The sequence below is a fragment of the Ursus maritimus genome, unplaced genomic scaffold, assembly GCF_017311325.1.
Source record: "Ursus maritimus isolate PB19 unplaced genomic scaffold, ASM1731132v1 scaffold_1, whole genome shotgun sequence".
Taxonomy (NCBI): domain Eukaryota; kingdom Metazoa; phylum Chordata; class Mammalia; order Carnivora; family Ursidae; genus Ursus; species Ursus maritimus.
Window position 1 is genome coordinate 25,877,049 of NW_024423343.1, and position 18,505 is coordinate 25,895,553.

Consider the following 18,505-nt stretch of genomic DNA (forward strand, 5'->3'; position numbering starts at 1 on the left):
ATGTCTGGTAGTGGGGGAATGACTAGGTAAATTACATTACGTAAACAATTTTGAATATTTTACAGCTATTTCACATTATTGTTGTGACAACTGTGTTAAAAAAAAAGGACTTTTTCATGTCACATGATTAAAAAAATAGTTAAGTACAAATTCACACCATGACTGCAACTATATTAGAATATATCCTTACGGCAAAGGTAATGTGCCAAAATGAAAATAGTTGCTATGTTAGGGTAATACAACTGTAGGTGATTAATACTTTTAAGTGTTTTGTCTTTTAATTCGTTAAGTAAGTATTCATGGAGCTCTGTTAGATTACTATTAATTGTGCTAGAGCCAGAAATTAAAGGATTAATAAAAACAAAGAGAAAATCTTGCAGGAACTTCCTAGGTTTGTCTGGACAGGCTATTACCACACAATGTGATAAGACTTAATAATTTGTTGTTTAATTGAAAATCAAAGAAACTGAAAGCAGAACAAAATAACTATTTTGTGCTTTATATTTTCTTCTTTTCTTCTCTTTAAGAATATATTCGAATTGTTCAGGCCCAGGTTTTAGTCTTCATTCAGATATTGTCATGCCCTATATTGTAAAGTATGGCTCAAAAGAACAGATTAAGCGCTTCATCCCCCAGATGACCAGTGGGAAATGTATTGGTGCCCTAGCAATGACAGAGCCTGGAGCTGGAAGGTAAATCAGCATTCATTTGGTTTTAAATTTTTGGAAGCAGTGCTGAACAGCAAATATTTTCTTAGTACTCACTTCATACAAACTTTTGAACAATATGCAAGGAGGGTTACAAAGATGAACACAAACATAATTTACAGCCTTAAGTAACTTCAAACTCCAGTAGGAAAATAAGGCCTTATCATATATGAATAATAATAAAACATCATAATATATGCTGTTCTGAGATATTAATGTGGGGTAATGCAAATAAAATGGTAGGATATGACTTGAATTTGGAGCATGATGAATTTTGGATGTGATGTGACGTTCACGTGGAAATGTCCAGCAGGCTATTAGAAATAGGGATTTGGAACTCTGGTGGTAGGCTGGGGTGCAAAGAATTGGCGCCATGGGAATGAGTAAGATCACTTATTCAGTCATTCGAAGGTTACTTACTAAGCGCTTTTAATTTGCGAGTTACACAGTGGCAAACAAAACAGATGTGTTAGTTGTGCTTACTGAGGAGAGTGACAAGAAACACATAAATAAATAGATCCCTAATTATAAATTATGATAAGTACTGTGAAGGAGACAGGGTGCTATCCTGGAGACTAGCATATGTGTTTGGAGCATGTGTGTTTGTTAGGAAAGGGGAAAATGAATTTAGATATGAGTGTGAGAGAAGGCCTATAAAAAGTGGTCACACATAAACTGAGATATGACAGCTTTGTAATAATATAACCTGAAGTCTGGAATTGTGATGCCTCCAGCTTTGTTTTTCTTTTTCAAGATTGCTTTGGCTCTTCAAGATTGCTTTGGGTCTTTTGTGAATCGGTACAAATTTTAGGATTGTTTGTCAAAGTTCTATGAAAAATGCTATTGGTATTTTGATAGGGATTGCAGTAAATCTGTAGATTGCTTTGGGTATAGACATTTTGACAATATTTGTTCTTCCAGTCCATGAGCATGGAGTACTCTTTCCACTTCTTCATGTTGTCTTGAATTTCTTTCACCAGAGTACGGGTCTTTCAACTCTTTGCTTAAGTTTATTCCTAGATATTTTATTATTTTTGCGCAGTTGTAAATGGGATTTTTTTTTTAAGATTTTATTTATTTATTTGACAGAGAGAGAGACCGCCAGCAAGAGAGGGAACACAGGCAGGGGGAGTGGGAGAGGAAGAAGCAGGCTCCCAGCGGAGGAGCCTGATGTGGGGCTCGATCCCAGAACACCAGGATCACGCCCTGAGCCAAAGGCAGACACTTAATGACTGAGCCACCCAGGCACCCCTGGGATTATTTTCTTAATTTCTCTTGCTGCTGCTTCATTATGAGTGTATAGGAATGCAGCAGATTTCTGTACATGGATTTTGTATCCTGCAACTTTACTGAATTCATTTATCAGTTCAAATAGGTTTTTGGTAGAGTTGTTTCGGTTTTCTGTATATAGTATCCTGTCATCTGCAAATAGTAAAAGTTTGACTTCTTCCTTACCAATTTGCATGCCTTCTCTTTCTCTTTGTTGTCTGATTGCTGTGGCAATACTATATTGAGTAAAAGTGGTGACAGTGGATAACCTTGTGTTGTTCCTGACCTTGGGGAAAAGTTCTCGTTTTTTCCCCATTGAGTATGTTCACTTTAGGTTTTTCATATAAAGCCTTTATTATGTTGAGATATGTTCCCTCTAGACCTACTTTGTTGAGAGTTCTTATCATGAATGGATTTTATACTTTGTCAAATGCTTTTTCTGCATCTGTTGAAATGATCGTATGGTTTTTATCCTTTCTCTTATTGATGTGATATATCACATTGTTTGATTTTGAATATGGAACCACCTTTGTATCCTGGGAATAAATCCCATTTGATCATGGTGAATGATTTTTTTAATGTATTGTTGGATTTGTTGGGTTTTTTTTTAAGGTTTTTTTTTACTCATTAGAGAGAAAGAGAGAGAATGAGCGGGGCGGCGGGGGGGGGGGGGGGGGGGGGGAGGCAGAGGGAGAAGCAGATGCCCCACTGAGCAAGGAACCCAATGTGGGGCTTGATCCCAGAAACTGGAGATAATGACCTGAGCCAAAGGCAGACGCTTAACCATCTGAGCCACCCAGTGGTTTTGCTAGTATTTTGTTGAGGATTTTTACATCTATGTTCATCAGAGATATTGGCCTGTAGTTCTTTCTCCTTTTTTGTGGGGGTCTATCTAGTTTTGGTATCAGGGTAATACTGGCTTCATAGAATGAATGTGGAAGTGTCCCTTCCTCTTATGTTTTGGAATAGTTTGAGAATAGTAGGTTTTAACTCTTATTTAAATGTTTTATAGAATTTGCCTGTGACGCTGACTGGTCTTAAACTTTTGTTCGTTGGGAGGTTTTATTTATTATTGATTCAGTATCATTGCTGATAATTGGTCTGTTCAAATTTTCTAAATTTTCCTGCTTCAGTTTTGGTAGGTTATATGTTTCTAGGAATTTATTCATTTCTTCTAGGTTATCTAATTTGTCGGTATATAATTTTTCATAAGGTTCTCTTACAATTGTGTTTTCTGTGGTGTTGGTTGTTATTTTTCTTTTCATTTGTGATTTTGTTTATTTGGGTCATCTTTTTTTTTTTTTTTTTTTTTTTTTGATGAGTCTGGCTGGAGGTTTGTCAATTTTGTTGATCTTTTCAAAGAATCGGCTCCTGGTTTCATTCATCTGTTGTATTGTGTTTTTTATTTTTAGTTTCTATGTCACTTATTTCTGCTCTATTATTCCTTCCTTCTGCTCGTTTGGGGTTTTGTTTGTTCTTCTTTTTCTAGCGCCTTGTGAGGTTAGGTTGTTTAGTTGAGATTTTTCTTGCTTCTTCAGGTAAATCTGTACTGCTGTAAACTTGCCTTTTAGAACCACTTTTGCTGCATCCCAAAGATTTTGGGCTGTTGTGTTTTCATTTGTTTCCATGTACTTTTTGATTTCTTCTTTGATTTCTTGGTTGACCCATTCATTGTTATTGACATCCATGAATCTGTGCTCTTTCTAGATTTTTTTCTCATGGTTGATTTCCAGTTTCATAGTGTTATGGTCAAAAAAGGTGCGTGGTATGACTTTGATCTCCTTGAATTTGTTGAAACTTGTTTTATGGCCTAATAGGTGATGTGTTCTGGAGAATGATGACTGCCTTAGGTCCAGGGTATTCTGATAACAATTCTGTGATTGTGGGCAAATCTCTGAGCCTCCATGTCTGTGTCAGTGATAACTTATTTAATAGGGTTATAGTGAGGGTCTGAATTCTTGGTAATACTAAGTGGTATATTTTAAAACCATTTTTAATATTTCATATTCACCATTCAGAAGTTTTTTTTAAAACCACAGAGTTGTATCATTACCTTTATTACCATTGATATGTCCCTATATAGAAGAATTATTTTAATAAGCCATGTACAGACTTTAGGAACTAATATTTCATACTGACTTATGATAAAAGTTATGTTAGAATACAATAGCACGCAGCTTTAAAATGTTCTTTATAATCATCTCTCCTTTTACTGAAAGCCAAACTATATGTTTTCATCATTCAACTCATCTTTTAAACAGGTGGCCTTGTTTCCAATGTCAGGTGTCCCCAGGATCACCTCCAGGTTCAGTGATTTGCGAGGAGTCACAGGATTCAGCTTCTAATTGTATTCACCACTGTAATTTATTTCAGTGAAAGAATACAAAAGAAAATCAGCAAAAAGAAAAGCCTCATGGACTGAAATTCATAGAAAACCAGGAGCAGCTTCTAAGAGCTCTCATTTAATGGAGTTCCGCAGGACTTGTTTAATTCCTTTAGTGGCAAGTTGTGAGAATATGTGTGGAATGTTATCTACCAGGGTGGCTCATTAGAGACTCAGTGCCCAGAATTTTATTGGAAGTTGGTCACATAGACACTGTTCACCTAGCATGTGACAAAAGTTGAGATTCCCAGAAGAAAAACAAGTGTTTAGCATAAACCATTATTTGTTCAAACAGTTTAGGTATAGTGCATTACTCTTATCTGTTCTGGGAATGGTGGGAACCCTTCTCCCAAATTCACAGATGCCAACCAAAAGCCAAACTTGTAATCAGGACTTTCTAAGGCTAGCAGCCTGAGACCTCTTTATTTGTTTGTCAGAGAGAGAAAGAAGCACAAGCAGGGGGAGAGGCGGGCAGAGGGAGAAGCAGGCTCCCCGCTGAGCAAGGAGCCCAGTGTGGCACTCCGTCCCAGGACTCTGGGATCATGACCTCGGCCAAAGGCAGACCTTTAACTGACTGATCCGCCTACGTGTCCCGTTTTAGTGCCTGTTCTGTGCAAAGCAGTATGCTTGGTGAAGGATATATTACCTTGATATACAGCATGTCCTCAGAAGGTTTGAGTCTGTGAGTGAGGTGGGCAAGAAAGAGAAGATCTTTTTAATTAATCACCGAAATTCAAGATGAATGCTCTAAGAGAGTGTGCTATTTTCCTATGTTTTCTGTAACAGATTACCACAGACTTGGTGGCTTAAAAAGAAATTTATTCTCTCACAGTTCTGAAGTTCAGAAATCCAAAATCATTACACATCGGCCCAAATCAAGGTGTCAGCAGGGCTGCCCTCCCTCTACATGTTCTAGGGCAGAATCCATTCCTTGTCTCTTCCATTTCCTGGTGTCTGAGACATTCCTGGCCTGAGATCTTATCGATCCAAACTGCCTCTCTGATAACATTGCCCCTCCTCTTCCGTCTGCCTCTCTTTCACAAGGACATTTGCATTTAAGGTCCATCCATCAGATAATCCAAGGTAAGCTCCCCATCTCAAGATCCTTAAATTAATCACATCTACAAGACCCTTTTTCTATATAAGGTAACACTTCACAGGTCCCAAGGATTAGGATAAGTGATGTAGATTCTTTATACATGATGGTATTCGTTGTAAGACATTTACAAAAATTGGAAACTACCTAAATAGATTGTTTTAAAAAATCATGATAAACCTATACAATGTAATTCTATGCCGATGATAAAAATGATCTTATAGAAAAGCATTAGATATTATTTGGGGGTCAAAAGCATACGTATGGCTCCAGTTTTATAAAGATACATACATGTTTGTATCTGTTTCCATTGAAAAAATGATGGAAAGGTGTATTTTAGAAGTGTTTATTCCGGGAGGTAAAATTGTTTTCAATATTTTTTTTTGGTCTGGAATATTGTCTGTACTTTTCATATTTCAATTGTGAATCTTTGTTTATTTTATATTTTGAAAAATAATCTATCCCACTTTTAGAGCAGTCTTGTTAGAGGAAGCATTTGAGACATAGTCTTTTAAATAGCTAAGTTTTACACTTGATCTTAGCCAAATGGCGAAGAAGTGATTAAATAGCTAAGTTTTGATCAATAGAGATAGGGGAAGGAACCAGGGTGAACGGAGGCAGATAGGTACATGGTGGCAAATAATCTCTAATATAGTGGGCTTTGAGATGTCATCTGAGTCTAATTTGGAGGTCTTGAATGCTACTTGGAATTTTTATGCTCTATAAAAGCTGGCTAGTTTATGTAATCTTAACCATATACATTTGTATAAGTGGTTTAGAATATGATACATCAGATGTGATTTTTCAGTGCATTTGTGTGAACATCTCTAATATTAGTCAATTTTTATCATGGTATAAACAGTTGGAATGATCACATTATAGACATACTTATGTAAGATCTTTTTGATAATTCAGTTTTTACCAACAAATGAATTTCTTTTCATTATTCTTCACTTTTTCCAATTACAGTGATGTGCAAGGAATAAGAACAAATGCTAAAAAGGATGGAAGTGACTGGATTCTCAATGGAAGCAAGGTGTGTAAAGAGAGGCTTCCATAGCCCTTCTATCCTGAGTCATGCCATGAGTTAACAGTGTCTCAACGCTTATTGATTGTTATTGATTCTCTCAGATCTTTGGACTCATGGGAAGATTGAGTTTACGTAAGCTGTTTTGTTTTATAAGAAATTTGCAACATTTGTACTACATGAGATCTGTGCCTCTTCTATGTTCCATTTGGCATGCTCCCCTTGCTAATATGACAGATGTCTTAGCTTCCAAACAGCCCTTATCAAGCCACAGAAGAGGAAGGAAGGGCTTGTATTGTCCAAATATGAGACACACAATAGTTAGTAAACTTGATAGTCATGAAAAATTGGGGATAAGATTTTCTTATAAATATCAAGAAGAGTTTCCAAAGTTCTTAGGAGAGAAAGATATCTTTGATAGAATTTGAGAGCCCTTCAATCCTTCTGAGAGTCACATCAACCCAGATGGAATTGGAAAGCCTTCCAATTAAGGTGATAGGCAGGCTTAGGAGTAAATATGTCCCTTAGAATCTAATATTACTGATCGCAGAGGATTTTATTTACCTAAAGCTGAGTCTGGTATAAATTCAGCAAATATTTATTGTTGACCAAGTGTTAAGTGAAGGAAAGATGTTTATCATTTACACTAAGGAGGTCTTTCCAAAAATTGTTTCAAAGCCTGTTGAAGAACTAATTATGTGTGTTTTCTTTGAAATGTTTTTAAAAATTTCTAATTAGTTTTAGACTAATACCGTCGCATTTACAAAATCACAAGTTTGATTGTTACACTGTCAAATTGCTGTAAAATTTTGTAGACACTCTTGATTTCCGTGCTTACACTGTCAAGGACTAGCAGCAGTTTGTGGGCTGACGTTGGTCTGAAGAACACATTTTGAGTAGCCCAGTTCTAAAGACCATTCCATAGTCTAGTTTCATAGTTGTACAGAAAAACAGTATCTGTGGTGTCAAATAAATTTGGAAAATGTGTGCAACTTCCCACTCTTTGATATGCTGATATACGTTGTGAACCTCTAAAAGTTGGATATAGTATGTCTTATGCCCTAGGAAATTCTCTTCATAGGTTATCTTGAGTCACTGGTATTTTTCCAAACATACTTTAAGAATTTTAGTCTAGCCTCAGAGGGGAGGGGGGTGGGGGAATGGGATAGACTGGTGATGGGTAGTAAGGAGGGCACGTATTGCATGGTGCACTGGGTGTTATACACAACTAATGAATCATCGAGCCTTACATCGGAAACCGGGGATGTACTATATGGTGACTAACATAATATAATAAAAAATCATTAAAAAAAAAAAAGAATTTTAGTCTAAATTATTTGTCCTAAGGATGATAATAAGTATGTGCTGATTCCAGTCTATGATCACTTAACTGCCCACCAAGGGCCACAGAAGACTAGGCTATTTGGTCAAAAGTGAAATGGGAACCCATTCTCCTATGACTCCAGCTTTCTACACAAGTCTTCTGTGCGAACCACCCAGGAAAGCACCACTGACTGTTTCTAGATCTCTATTAGACATAACAAAAAATTGAAAGGAAGCAAAAGTAAAGGAATAAGTAAGTAAATATAGTACATCAATAAGATGACCTAATATGCACCCATTAAAGCATCGATATGAAATTTTTAATGGTTTAGAAAAATAATTACATTAAGTGAAAAGACCATATTAACATTTAAGTGAAAATGCATATAGATCTCAACTATGTTAAAAGAAAAAATACCAGAAAGGAAATTCATAATGCTATCTTTATGATGGACTCATGGAGGATTTTTCCCCTTTTCCTTTATCACAATATTACCATCTATGTAGCATGTACAATGAGCTTATGTTATAAGCATTCAGTAACAGAAAATAAAAAAATAAAAAGTGATGGCCCTCAGTAGGGATAATCCCAGCCCTATTAAAAATTTTGTCATGATTAGGGAAAGAAATTGAGAACGTCCTCTTACAAAGAGAATTCTGTTATAATTTTATACAAAGAGATCAGTCATGCTGGAAATACTCACCTTCTGTCAGACTATTGCAGAAATGATTCGGAATCTATTAACCTTTTTTCGTAATTATGTCCAAGAAGAACTGTTGGAGAACTCCATTTGATTTTACCAAATTGAAATCAGTATTAAAGTGAACAGTTTTTGCCCTGTAAACAGTTCCTCCCTTCCTTTCATCCCATTGTTTGTCTTTCATCTATAATAATGTCTGTTGATAGATGTCTGAGGCCATGGATTTAGCGCATACAGGCACTAATCCCTGGACATGTGATTCAAAACACACAAAAAGGCACTATTTTGGCAATTCAACTATGGCACCTACACGGGTGGCCATTATGAAACTGGGAGACCTTGAAGGTTTTTGAGCAAGGGGTGTGATGGAGCAACATTGTAGAAAAAATAGTTTTGCCATGATGTATACAATTTATTTTCAAGAGTACATTTTTCTCATTTATTCAGCAAATACCCTTGAAGGCCTTCTATATGCCAAACACAACTCTAGGCACTGACAGTAGGTATATGAGTAGGAGATAGTCCCTTCCCTCAAGGATCTCCTCGTACAGAGAGATGTTGAGGGTCTTTGATTGCTGTGTCACTTGTAACCATGTCCCCCTTCACTTACTATCATGTAGACAAGGGTAATATCATTGGCTTATTTCCCATTATTTCTTTGTGGATTTTTTTAAATTTTATTCATTCATTCATTCATTCATTCATTTGAAACAGAGACAGAGAGAGCACAAGCAGGGGGAGAGGGAGAGGGAGAAGCAGCCTTCCGGCTGAGCTTGGAGCCTGACATGGGACTCGATCCCAGAACCCTGGGATCATGACCTGAGCCCAAGGCAGACGCTTAACCATCTGAGCCACTCTGGTGCCGCTTCTTTGTGGATTTTAGAACATAATTCTTCTTATAGTGTAGTGCCATTTAAAACAGATTCCTTTTTCTCATCTGCAACTTCTTTCTAAAATGCCATTTATCAGATGCCTGGGTGGTTTAGTTGGTTAAGCAACTGCCTTCGGCTCAGGTCATGATCTTGGAGTCCCAGGATCGAGTCCTACATCAGGCTCCCTGCTCCATGTGGAGTCTGCTTCTCCCTCTGCCCCTCACCCCTCTCGTGCTCTCTCTGTCTCTTTCTCTCTCAAATAAATAAAATCTTAAAAATAAATAAAATACAGTTTATCATTTTATCATTTTTATAGATAATTAATTCTGTTTTAATTTGGAAAGGTCATAATAAGCTCTGTTCATTATTATTTATAAATCATGGATTAATTGTGGAATGAAAATGTACTGGCTTCATTCTTTGAAGCATTGGGCTCTTTTCCTTTTGCTCTTTAATAAACTCATGTAGGTTATTAACACTGCAGATATTAACACTGAAGATACTTGGGTAGAGTACAAAGAGAGGCATAAAGCCTGTCTTGTCTGGTTTAGTCTTCTTGAATATACTATTCTCCAGTTATGACTTATACGTGGACCTGATTTATTGTGGAACATCACAGTATATTTGGGGTTTGCAGGTATTCATCACCAATGGGTGGCTAAGTGACGTTGTGATTGTAGTGGCCGTCACAAATCGTGAGGCTCACTCTCCTGCCCATGGCATTAGTCTTTTTCTGGTGGAAAATGGAATGAAAGGATTTATCAAGGGACAAAAGCTACAAAAAATGGGACTAAAAGCCCAGGTAAGTCACAGTATAAATTATTAATTATAAATAATTGAGTTTACTCAATTATGCCCTATAGAACTATGTAGTTCTATAAGCTTGATATATGTATATCAGATCATACCTTCTTATGCCAAATTCCTAAAATACGTTTTTCAGAAATGGTAAGAGATTTATTCCATTTATCTAACTGTATCTCTTTCTGTTGCTCAGCAACAGAAGTGAATCAAGATATTTTGAGTATCTGCTTCAGAAATGGCAAAATAGGGGCGCCTGGGTGGCTCAGTCGTTAAGCCTTTGCCTTCGGCTCAGGGCGTGATCCCAGCGTTCTGGGATCGAGCCCCACATCAGGCTCCTCTGCTATGAGCCTGCTTCTTCCTCTCCCACTCCCCCTGCTTGTGTTCCCTCTCTTGCTTGCTGTCTCTCTCTCCGTCAAATAAATAAACAAAATCTTAAAAAAAAAAAAGTAATGGCAAAATTAATTGTATGTTAATAGACCTTCTATTAAATTGAAGAAAATTATGAAATAAGAGCAGAAAATATTTTTCTATTATTTGACAATTATCTGGTAGTTTTTTCATTACCAAAAAAGAAAAACATGTTTTACTTAATATGCATTAGAAACCCTTAGCTCTTGGTACATACAGAACTGGACAAGATTGGAGCTAGAATGACAGTGTGTTATAGTGAGAAAGTCACAAGTTTTCAGAATCATGTGGATTTGGGTTTGAATCCCTGGTTTACCACATCCTCGTTGCAGTTATTAATCGCTCCAGCTTGGCTTCCAGTTTGTTTTGTTCTTGGTTTTGTTTTCTTAAATGGAAATAGTCATCACCTCGTTGGTTTGTTGGGAGATTTAAATGAAATAATTCTGTACTTAATTGTGTGATCCCTTAGGATACTGCAGAATTATTCTTTGAAGATGTCCGGTTGCCAGCTAGTGCCCTACTTGGAGAAGAGAATAGAGGCTTCTATTACCTCATGCAAGAGCTTCCACAGGTCAGAATTATTAAAGATTCCATCTTTTGATTAGTTAATGAATTAAATAACATAGAACTATATAAATTCATGTGTATAAAACTTGTGATACAGCCAGTCACTTGAGTATAACTTGAAGTTGTAAAAAAACAAAAAAACAAAACAAAACAAAAAGCCCCTGAGTTTTGTAGGCTGGATAGGTAAATAACTAAACTCAGAGATACCCAATCAAAGCTTATAAGTGAGTAGGGAAATTAGGTATTTCACAACTGTGATACCCTTTTAGAAAGATTTTGCTTCTTAACTACAATTCAAGAATTCTTAGCTCCCTATAAGGAGCTGTCAGCCAAAACATTTGGCAGGATTTTTTTGTAATACCTGAGAATCAAAGGGGAAAGTTGTTGAGTTCATACCACATAAGGTCAGCCCACAGACGTGTGTTTTTGGAGTGTGCTAGCTGAGCGATCATTGAGCCTCACGTGCCAGCATATGAGTGTAGGTGTGTTTGCCACAGCCTGGGCTAAACATGAAACTGGGGACAAGGCTAGAAACACTGCCACCGAGATAGAATATAGAAATCACCAGCAAGATGGATTTAAACTGTGGATACTTTTGCACTAATAGACAGAATTTAACCTGTACCCTTCAAGATGTTGATTTTCACAGAGCTATCTATGAGGACATGTAATGTGCAGAGATCAATAAATAAAAATGAACAATTTCATATTTCTCTTCTCATAGATGAATGATGAGAAGGAATGAAATAAATTACGTATATATCTATATATAGTAGAGACAGTCATTTATAAAAATAAAGGATTTGTGGGGCGCCTGGGTGGCGCAGTCCTTAAGCGTCTGCCTTCGGCTCAGGGCATGATCCCGGCATTCTGGGATCGAGCCCCACATCAGGCTCCTCTGCTGGAAGGCTGCTTCTTCCTCTCCCACTCCCCCTACCTGTGTTCCCTCTCTCGCTGGCTGTCTCTCTCTGTCAAATAAATAAATAAATAAAATCTGTAAAAAAAAAATATTTTTTTAATTAAAGGATTTGTTTTAGAGAATTATTATGGATATGTCAAAATATTCTTATTAATCTGTGGAAGCATTTTCTTATAGAATTAAATTAATTTTTAGGAGTTTAATAAAGATTATTTATGAGATTTATCATCATTGAAATCTTGTGAAAATCACTTGTGGAATTAGAATGATTCATAAGACCTAATTTTGGCTTATAGGAAAGGCTAGTGATTGCTGACCTGGCAATTTCAGCCAGTGAATTCATGTTTGAAGAAACCAGGAATTACGTTAAAGAAAGAAAAGCTTTTGGGAAAACAGTTGCACATATGCAGGTATGTCGTCATAGTAACATAAATCTAAATATGAATATGGAGTAATTCTCATAGAGGTAGTATCAGAATCCATGGAGGTGGATGAGACCGTTGAGGGAAAAAGTAGAGAGTAAGACAGGTTCTAGGACAGAGTCCTGAGAAAAATGCAGGATTTACAGTTGGAGTAGAAGGGGAAGAACCTGCAAAGACAACAGAGAATGAATGGCTAGAAAGAAAACAGCAAATCAAGCAAGTAGTGTCCCAGAAGACAAGAGGAAAGAAGATTTCCAGTAGGCAGGAGTAGGGCCAAAGGCACTTAGAGGGAAACTAAGATGAAGGTCAAGAGTGACCATTGGAAGGTGAATGGATAAAGAAGATGTGGCGCATATATCTATATCTATATCTATATCTATATATCTATATCTATATCTATATATAATATATATTATATATATATATATATAATGGAATATTGCACAGCCATCAAAAAGATGAAATCTTGCCATTTGCAACGACGTGGATGGAACTAGAGGGTCTTATACTAAGCGAAATTAGTCAATCAGAGAAAGACAATTATCATATGATCTCACTGCTCCGTAGAATTTAAGAAACAAGGCAGAGGATCATAGGGGAAGAGAGGGGAAAAATGAAACAAGATGAAACCACAGAGGGAGACAAACCATAAGAGACTCCTAATCATAGGAAACAAAGTGAGGGCTGCTGGAGGGTAGGGGGGAGGAGGATGGGGTAACTGGGTGATGGACATTGGGGAGGGTATGTGTTGTAATGAGCACTGGGTATTACATAAGACCGATGAATCACAGACCTATATCTCTGAAACATGTAATACATTATATGTTAATTAATTGAATTTAAATTAAAAATAATTAATTTAAAAAGTGCCAATTGGACATAGTGATAGGGAAGTTATTTCTTAAGGGCCGTTAATGGACTAGTATGGGGTGGTGCCAGACCAGAGTTGTTAGAGGAGTAAATGGAAATGAGGAAGTAAAGATTCTGACAGCAGGCAACTCTTTCCTGAGTTCAGCTGTGAATGGCAGTTAAGAGAAAGATGGTTGCTAGGGGGTAAGAAGAGGATGTGGGGGGCGGAATTTTGGGGTCAAGAGACATATTTGGAGATTATTAAGTTTTCATTATTATTATTAGGATGAGAATGCTGGAAGCACATTTTAATTCCTAGAGAAAGGATTTAATTGAGAGAAAGATTGTAGATATGAAGAGGATAATCAACTGTCTAGGATATTTGAGAAAGTCTTAGGTTGTGGGTGCCAAAGCACATGGAAAGATAGGGCTTCCCACCCCCACAGCAGAGATGTTTCCTCCATCAGAGGAAAGGACAGGTATGGGTTCATTCAGATACTTAGCTCTGTTGGTAGAAAATTGCAAAAGCTCTTTTATGAAGGCTTCCATTTCCCTTAAGTAATATAGGGAAACTCAGTTCTTGAAAAATAGGTGAGTGAAGGGGGCGTGGAGGTGTCCAAGGAGAGGAAGATTTGAAATACCCCTTCAAACTGAGAGACTGAACTAACTAGAAAAATATAGCAAGGCTGCTAGCAGTACTGAGGACTTAGATGAGGTTAATGATCATGGGTTTATGACGGGTACCTTCTGCTTTTTTGTGTATTAGATTTACTAAAAGGGTTTAGCTATCCAGGATCAAGCATAGAGTAGCTGGATGATTGTTTAAGATTGGGTTTTGCAAGGAAGTTTAAGGTATTTGCCAAAGAACTCAGCATTTGGTGGCCATAACTAACCATGCCAATCAAATATTAGACTCTAGTTTCTTCTTCAATGAACGGTTTATAAACAAGGCAATCATAAAATTCATTCAACATTTTACCAGCAAAAAACCTGGAGTTGGAAATCTACTTGAGCAATTTGAAGTAGAATGACCTGTTAGATGATGGGCTTTGTAAAGGGCAAGGCAGAAATGAAACACTTTGGTAGCCTTTTAGGACCGGCATTACAGAAATTAACTTCCGGCATGGTTAAGTCCTAGCTCAGCTACTTGGATCTCTGTGGTCTGGTCAGGTTGTACGATCGCTCTCCAAAGCATTTTCTTATTTGCAAGATGTGAATAATATCTGGAGCTACCTTATAGAATTACTGTGAAGATTAGATGGTACGCCCAAAGTGCTCAGAATGTGGCCTGGCAAGGTCACCACTCCCTGAGGTTTGCTATTTTCCCCTTATGTAATGTCTTCCTCCATTTTGTTCCAGTGAAGGGAACCTATTTATCAACTTCTAGCTCCTGGTCTAGACCTACTCCAGGCCATTTTGAGAATTATTTGCTACCTGTGTGTTCATCAAGTTAATTTTTTCCAGGGTGCCTGGGTGGCTCAGTCAGTTAAGCATCTGCCTTCGGTTCAGGTCATGATCCCAGGGTTCTGGGATCTAGTCCCATGTTGGGCTCCTTGCTCATCAGGGAGCCTGCTTCTCCCTTTCCCTCTGCCTGCTGCTCCCTCTGCTTGTGCTCGCTTGCTCTCTCTCTCTAACAAATAAAAAAATGAAATCTTTAAAAAAATTTTTTTAAATGGTATTGACTTGCCTAAATTATGATTTCCTTTAGCGTAAGGATTTTATATTTTATATTCCTTTTCATTTATGTATCATTAATTTACACATTGCAGTGATTCTCAGTGATTGCCCTCTTCCCCCCAGGCATTTAGAACTTTCGGGAAGTGGGGTACACAGCAATGGGGGGGGTGTGTTTTGTATTTGGTGCTCTGGAGGCTGGTATTGTTAAATGTCCTGTGATTCAGAGATAGCTTAGTAGAGCAACTAATTGTCTCACTCAAAATGCCAATGTTCTCCCTTTGAGTAATAGTGATATACAGAATTTATTCCTTTTTGTTCTACTGAGCAAATATGTATTGATTGCCCTCTAAAGGTTGTATGCTGAAATGTAATTTGAATAGGTCTGATTCTTCAAATACACACTATAGGCTCCTCCCAATATGAAGTATTACTCTGTGACTTTCCGAACTTTACCCAAAGTACATCAGAGGCATACCTAGAAGGTATTGCCGGTTCTGTTCCAGAGTATTGCAGTAAAGCAAGTCTAATGAATTTTTGGTTTCCCAGTACATATAAAAGTTACGTTTATACTATACTATCGTCTGTTAAGTGTGCAAAGCATTATGTCTAAAAAGTGTACGTCCATATGGGGTGCCTGAGTGGTGCAGTCAGCTAAGCGTCCGACTCTTGGTTTCGGCTCAGGTCTGATCTCTCAGGGTCATGAGCTCGAGCCCCACATGGGGCTCTGCACTCAGCTTGGACTCTGCTTAAGACTCTTTCTCCCTGGGGCGCCTGGGTGGCACAGCGGTTAAGCGTCTGCCTTCCGCTCAGGGCGTGATCCCAGCGTTCTGGGATCGAGCCCCACATCAGGCTCCTCCACTGGAAGTCTGCTTCTTCCTCTCCCACTCCCCCTGTTTGTGTTCCCTCTCTCGCTGGCTGTCTCTCTCTGTCAAATAAATAAATAAAATATTTAAAAAAAAAAAAAAAGACTCTTTCTCCCTCTCCCTCTGCCCCTTCCCCTTGCATGTGCACTCTCTCCCTCTCTCTCAAATAAATAAAAAAATCTTTAAAAAAATAAAGGGTATGCATATCTTTATTAAAAAATGTTTTATTGCTAAAAATGCTAGCCATCATCCAGCCTTCAGTGAGTGGTAAGCTCTCTGCCGATGGAGGTTCTTGCCTCTATGTTGATGGCTGCTGACTGATACCGATGGTGGCTGCTGTGAAGGTTGGGTGGCAATGCCTTTTTTTAAAACAACAATGAACTGTACGTGTTGTGGTAGGTGCTGTGTATTGTGTAAGACTGATGAATCACAGACCTCTACCCCTGAAACAAAGAATACATTATATGTTATTAATAATAATTTTTTAAAAAGACAACAGTGAACTTTGCCACAACAGTTGACTCTTCCTTGAACAATTTCTCTGTAGCATACAATGTTGTTTGATAGCATTTTATCCACAGAACTTTCAAAATTAGAATCAGTCCTCTCAAACCCTGCTGCTGCTTTATCAACTAAGTTTCTGTAATTTTCTAAATCTTTTGTTGTCATTTCCACAATCTTCACAGCATTTTTACCGGTAGATTCCATCTCCAGAACAACCACTTTGTTTGTTCATCCATAAGAAGCAACTCTTCCTCTGTTAAGTTTATTATAAGATGGTAGCAATTCAGCCCCATCTTCAGGCTCCACTTCTGATTCTGGTTCTCTTGCTGTTCCCACCACATCCAGTCACTTCCTCCACTGAAGTTTTGAATCCCTCAAAGTCATCCAGGAGGGTTGGAATCAACTTCTTCTAAAACTCCTGTTAATATTGATATTTCAACCCCTTCCAATGATTCATGAATGTTCTTAATGGCATTTGGAATGGTGGATTCTTTGGAGAGCGTTTTCACTTTACTTTAGCCCAGATCCATCAGAGGAATGTCTATCTATGGCGGCTGCAGCCTTACAAAATGTATTCCTCAAATAATACAACTTGAAAGTCAAAATTTCTCCTTAATCCATGGGCTACAGAATGGATGTTTTGTTAGTAGGCATGAAAACAACATTAATCTCATTGTCTATCTCAGTCAAAACTCGGTTATCAGGCGCATTGTCGATAAGCAGTAATATTTGAAAGGAATTTCTTTCTTCTGAGCTTATCAGTGGGCTTACCATATTCAGTAATTCAGCCATGTTGTAGACAGATGTGCTGTTATCCAGGCGTTTTGTTCCAGTTCTAGACCACAGGGAGAGTAGTTCTAGCATAATTCTTAAGGCCCTAGGATTTTCAGAATGGCCGGTGAGCATTGGCTCCAGCTCAAAGTCACCAGCTGCATTAGCCCCTAGCAAGAAAGTCAGCCTCTCCTTCGAAGCTTTGAAGCCAGATACGACTTCTCCTTTCTAGCTATGAAGGTCATAGATGGCATCTTCTTGCAAGATAAGGCTGCTTCATCTACGTTGACAATCCACCGTGTAGTGTGGCCACCTTTGTTAAGGACCTTAGCTGGGATTTCTGGATAACCTGCTGGAGCTTTTGCATCAGGCCTTACTGCTTCAGCTTGCAAGTTTCTGTTATGGAGATGGCTTCTTTCCTTCAACCTCGTGAACCAACCTCTGCCAACTTCAGACCTGTTGAAATTCCTCACCTCTCTCAGTTTTCACAGAATTAAGGAGAGTTAGGGCATTGCTCTGGATTACGTTTTAGCTTAAGGTAATGTTGTGGCTGGTTCGATCTTTTTATCCAGACCACGAAAGCTTTCTCTACATCAGCAATAAGGCTGTTTCACTTTTTTTTCTCTCTTACGTTTTCACTGGAGGAGCACTTTTAATTTCCTTCAAGAACTTTTCCTTTGCATTCACAGCTTGGCTGCCTAGCACAAGAAACATAGCTGTCAGCCTGTCTTGGCTTTGGACATGCCTTCCTCAGGAAGCTTAATCATTTCTAGCTTTTGATTTAAAATGAGAGGTGTGTGATGACTCCTTTCACTTGGATATTTAGAGGCCATTGTAGGGTTATTAATGGGTCTCAGTTCAGTATTTTTGTGTCACAGGGGAATAGGGAGGCTCAAGGAGAGGGAGAGAGGTAGGAGAACGGCTGGTCAGTGGAGCGATCAGAACACACACATTTATCGATTAAGTTTAGCACCTTATATGGGCGTAGTTCTTGGCGCCTCAAATCAAGAAGAACAGTAACATCAAAGATCACTGATCACCATAACAAATATAATAATAATGAAAAAGTTTGGAATATTGTGAGAATTACCAAAATATGACACAGGGACACAAAGTGAGCAAATGCTATTGGGAAAATGGCACAGGTAGACTTGTTCAACACAGGGTCACCACAGACCTTCAATTTGTAAAAAACGCAACATCTGCAAAGAGCAAGAAAACAAGGTATGCCTGTAATAGCTTTTGCTTCTGAAATCCAGCCACCACCAATTTCATGCCTTTAGCTCTATCATGGATACTATAAAAAGTGAACCTTGTGGGGCCTGGGTGGCACAGTCGGTTAA

The 18,505-nt window shown here is 38.0% G+C and overlaps 1 protein-coding gene across 2 annotated transcripts in view; it reads left to right on the forward strand.

The window, feature by feature from the left end:
- The window catches only part of ACADL (acyl-CoA dehydrogenase long chain), a 39,367-nt gene that overhangs the window by 7,303 nt on the left and 13,559 nt on the right, over positions 1-18,505 (forward strand). Inside the window, exons 4-8 of one of the 2 annotated variants that reach the window (XM_040641186.1) lie at positions 528-692; positions 6,425-6,491; positions 10,016-10,180; positions 11,060-11,161; positions 12,373-12,486. In XM_040641186.1, coding sequence (XP_040497120.1) covers positions 528-692; positions 6,425-6,491; positions 10,016-10,180; positions 11,060-11,161; positions 12,373-12,486 — 613 coding nt within the window. The remainder of the gene's footprint in view (positions 1-527; positions 693-6,424; positions 6,492-10,015; positions 10,181-11,059; positions 11,162-12,372; positions 12,487-18,505) is intronic. The other variant, XM_040641193.1, reaches the window with a different exon arrangement.